Below are 4,037 nucleotides of genomic sequence, written 5' to 3'. Positions count from 1 at the left end.
GCTGTGTTCATCCAGCCCCACACTGTGTTATCTCCAACTGTTGTGTTCTCTGCACAGATCTGTCGTGTTTCCTCTTTGAATGATCTGAATGGCTATAAATTTAGTGAGATGAGGAGAAACTTCTTTACTCAGAGAGTTGTTGGGATTTGGAATGCACTGCCCGGGAGAGTGGTGGAGACTGGAGAGTGGGATGAGCTGAGCCGATACGGACAAGATGGGCCAAATGGCCTCCTTCTGTACTGTACAATTCTATGATTCTATAAATTGGGAGAGGGGAGTGTGCAGCGGGACCTGGGTGTCCTTGTACACCAGTTGCTGAAGGTAAACCTGCAGGTACAGCAGGCGGTAAAGAAGGTAAATGGTATGTTGGCCTTCAATGCGAAAGGTTTTGACTACAGGAGCAGGGATGTGTTGTTACAGTTAGACAGGGCCTTGGTGAGACCACACCTGGAATATAATTTGTGCAGTTTTGGTCTCCTTTTCTGAGGAATGATCCGCTTGGCCACGAGGGAGTGCAGCAAAGGTTTATCAGGCTGATTCCGGGGATGGCAGGACTGACGTATGAAAAGAGATGGGATCAATTAGGACCATATTCACTGGCTTTTAGAAGAATGAGGAGTGGGATCTCATGGAAATCTGTAAAACTCTAACTGGTCTAGATGGGGTCAATGCAGGAAGGATGTTCACGGTGACTGGGGAATCCAGAACCAGGGGGTCACAGACTGAGGATACGGAGTAAACCATTTAGGAAGGAGAGGAGAAATTTCTTCACCCAGAGAGCAGTGAGCCTGTGGAATTCCCTACCACAGAAAGAAGTCAGGGCTAAAACATTGTATGATTATGAGAAGGAGTTGGATATGGCACTTGAAACTCAAGGGATCAAAGGATAAGGGGAGAAGCAGGAGCAGGTGATTGGGGTGGATGATCAGCCATGGTTATAATGAATAGCAGAGCAGGCTCAAGGCCTGAATGGCCTACTCCTGACCCTGTTTGGTACTTTTCTATGCTTCTAAATATTTATCCAATTTCCTTTAGAAAGTTCCTGCACTATCAGTCCATTCCCTCACTGCGCCCCCCCCCCGCCACCCTCCAGCTCTTTCGGGCAGCACATTCCAGATCTCAGCAACGAACTGTGTGAAAACAAAACTCATCCCCATCTCGTTCTTGATTCTTTAGATTTACCAGCGTTTCCTCCATCAACACAGCTCTGTGATTATGAGCACCTTGATTAAATCTTTCCTTTCTCGTCTCTGAGGAGAATACTTCCAACTTTTCCAAGTTATGTAAATTCACTGAAATCCCCTTCCCTGCTTCAGTTTCCCCTCCTGGGTGCCGGGGTGGGTGACGGGGTGCCGGGTTGCGTGGGGGGGGTGTTCTTTGTGTTTGTTCACATTGAAGGACATTAGCACAGACTCACTTGAGCTGTGAGTGACTGGTTACTGTCCCACAGACACCATCAGATGGAATCAGGTGGAGTTTATCATACCCTACTGGAGGTGGAGAAAATATCTAACTAATCGCTTTCTTTCTGGTTACAGATTATTCGTTAGTCAAAGTTCCAGATGCCTCAAGTCTGACTAGTTACCGGTTCCCAGCTCGAGGAATGAGCTACATCCTGGTCCCAGGGGAGGCTTTCCACAGGAAAAGTAAGTAGCTTCTATCAAAATGTGTCTTAATAAACAGTCCCACCCTCCCCCTTATTAGTTCAGTTTCTCTGTCAAACTTCTTTAATTCACTCATGGGATGTGGGCGTTACTGGCTTACCCGTCCCTAGTTGCCCCTTGAGAAGGTGGGGGTGAGCTGCCTTCTTGAACCGCTGCAGTCCTCCTGCTGTGTGTTGACCCACAATGTCCTTAGGGAGGAAATTCCAGGATTTTGACCCAGTGACAGTGAAGGAACGGCGAGATATTTCCAAGTCAGGATGGTGAGTGGCTTGGAGGGGAACTTGCAGGGGGTGGTGTTCCCATGTATCTGCTGTCCTTGTCCTTCTAGATGGAAGTGGTCATGGGTTTGGAAGGTGCTGTCTGAGGGTCTTTGGTAAAGTTCTGCAGCGCATCTTGTAGATAGTACACACTGCTGTTACTGAGCGTCGGTGGTGGAGGGAGTGGATGTTTGTGGATGTGGTACCAATCAAGCGGGGGCTGCTTTGTCCTGGATGGTGTCAAGCTTCTTGAGTGTTGTTGGGGCTGCACCCATCCGGGCAAGTGGGGAGTATTCCATCACACTCCTGACTTGTGCCTTGTAGATGGTGGGACAGGCTTTGGGGAGTCAGGAGGTGAGTTACTTGCTGCAGTATTCCCAGCCTCTGACCTGCTCTTGTAGCCCCTGCGTTGATATGGTGAGCCCAGTTCAGTTTCTGTGTCGAGATATCTTCAGCTGTCTTAATGCAGAATGGGTTCCGGTAGGTTACACATGTCACAGTTTGTGTAAGTGAGACCGCTGGTATTTCTTGTTCTTAATCCTTTTCCCCAGACAGTTTAAATGATGACAGGCTGGGAGTCTGCTAGGGGAGTTGTACAGAAAGGTGTCCTGTATATTCATGTCAGTGGTTGTAGAAACTCAGTCTCTCTTGTCCGTCAGGTGATCTCTCTGCCATTATAGGGGGAGGCAATGGCCTTAGTCACTTGTCTATTAATCTAGAAACACAGCTAATATTCTAGTGACCCCGGTTCAAATCCCACCTTGGCCAATGGTGGAATGTCTAGAATTAAGAGTCAAATGACCATGAAACCATTGCTGATTTTCAGGGAAAACCCCATCTGGTTCACTAACATCCTGCAGGGAAGGAAACTGCTATCCTTACCTGGTCTGGCCTACATGTGACTCCAGCCCCACAGCAATGTGGTTGACTCTTAACTGCCCTCTGGGCAATTAGGGATGGACAATAAATGCTGGTCTGGCCAGCGACGCTTCATCCTGTGAATGAACAAAGAAAAAAAAATCATTTAAATTCTTCACTTTCAAACAAAAGTGCAGTGTTATTAAAACCCTCAATGGCACGAACAATGGCACATCCAGCCCAACGGTGTGACTTTCTGACTGGAACCTGAGGATGAAGCAGAGTTTCTCCAGATCCCACAGGGAACAGTTTGGTTTTCTGTTGCCCCAGGATTGTCTTTCTGACCCCATCCCTCTTGTTGATCTGGAGATTGTGTGGAAAACCCCTATCTGTGAGAGCTCACCTTGCCAATGAGCCACAACTTCACCTCCAGATTCTGTCTGTTTCAGGCAGGTAGTTGGCTGGTGATGTTGGCACAGAACGTGAGGTTTACAATCAGCCCTGTCTGGTGCTGCCACTATCAGGCCACTTACCTCATCCAGCTTTCTCCTTCCACCATCCCCTTCCCCGCAACTGCCCCTGAATCCTGATCCTAGTTAGAATTCATTGCCAGTTATGTCAACATCAACTAAATTGGGACTGAATCTTTCTTAGGCTTTTAAAATTCGATGAAAGAGTAAATTTATGAATGTTCTATCTTAAGACTCAGTTCCAGCTGCCAGGAACATGTTGTAAAATTGTGAGAGTGACATTTGTAGGAATTGCTGGATTAAAATTAATCCCAGGCCTTGAATGACACCAGTCAGTAATTTACAATTTTCGGAATTTGACATTGAAATTGGAAATGAAACATAACATTTCTCGTGTCCCTGTGAGTCATCAGAGAAAAGACAAGGCAATTCCAATGTTTTCTTTGAAACATCCTTTTACAACTGGAAATCCTTCGAAGATGAGAAAGAAAATGTGGGCAGTAAGAAGAAACAGAGAGAACCTTCCGATCTTTATCACATCCTGGAAACATCCCTAAAGACTCACTCAGTGAATTACTTTTGAAGAGGTCACTTTCTTACATAATCATCAGCTCTTCCAGCACAGAAAGAGCCCATTCAGGCCACCATACCTCCTTGAGAGAATTTAACAATGAGTCTATATAAAAACCAAAAGAACTGCGGATGCTGTAAATCAGGAACAAAAACAGAAGTTGCTGGAAAAGCTCAGCAGGTCTGGCAGCATCTGTGAAGAAAAACATCAGAGTTAA

The 4,037-nt window shown here is 46.3% G+C and overlaps 1 protein-coding gene across 1 annotated transcript in view; it reads left to right on the top strand.

Annotated features, from left to right (window-relative positions):
• Positions 1–4,037, top strand: part of LOC109920709 (adhesion G-protein coupled receptor D1-like) — a 26,810-nt gene that overhangs the window by 16,717 nt on the left and 6,056 nt on the right. Inside the window, exon 10 of the mRNA XM_048611763.1 lies at positions 1,539–1,646. Coding sequence (XP_048467720.1) covers positions 1,539–1,646 — 108 coding nt within the window. The remainder of the gene's footprint in view (positions 1–1,538; positions 1,647–4,037) is intronic.

Source organism: Rhincodon typus, chromosome 24, assembly GCF_021869965.1.
Source record: "Rhincodon typus isolate 14 chromosome 24, sRhiTyp1.1, whole genome shotgun sequence".
NCBI classification, from domain to species: Eukaryota; Metazoa; Chordata; class Chondrichthyes; order Orectolobiformes; family Rhincodontidae; genus Rhincodon; species Rhincodon typus.
The sequence above is the reverse complement of the archived record's forward strand: the minus strand, read 5'-3'. Positions and strand labels throughout refer to the sequence as shown.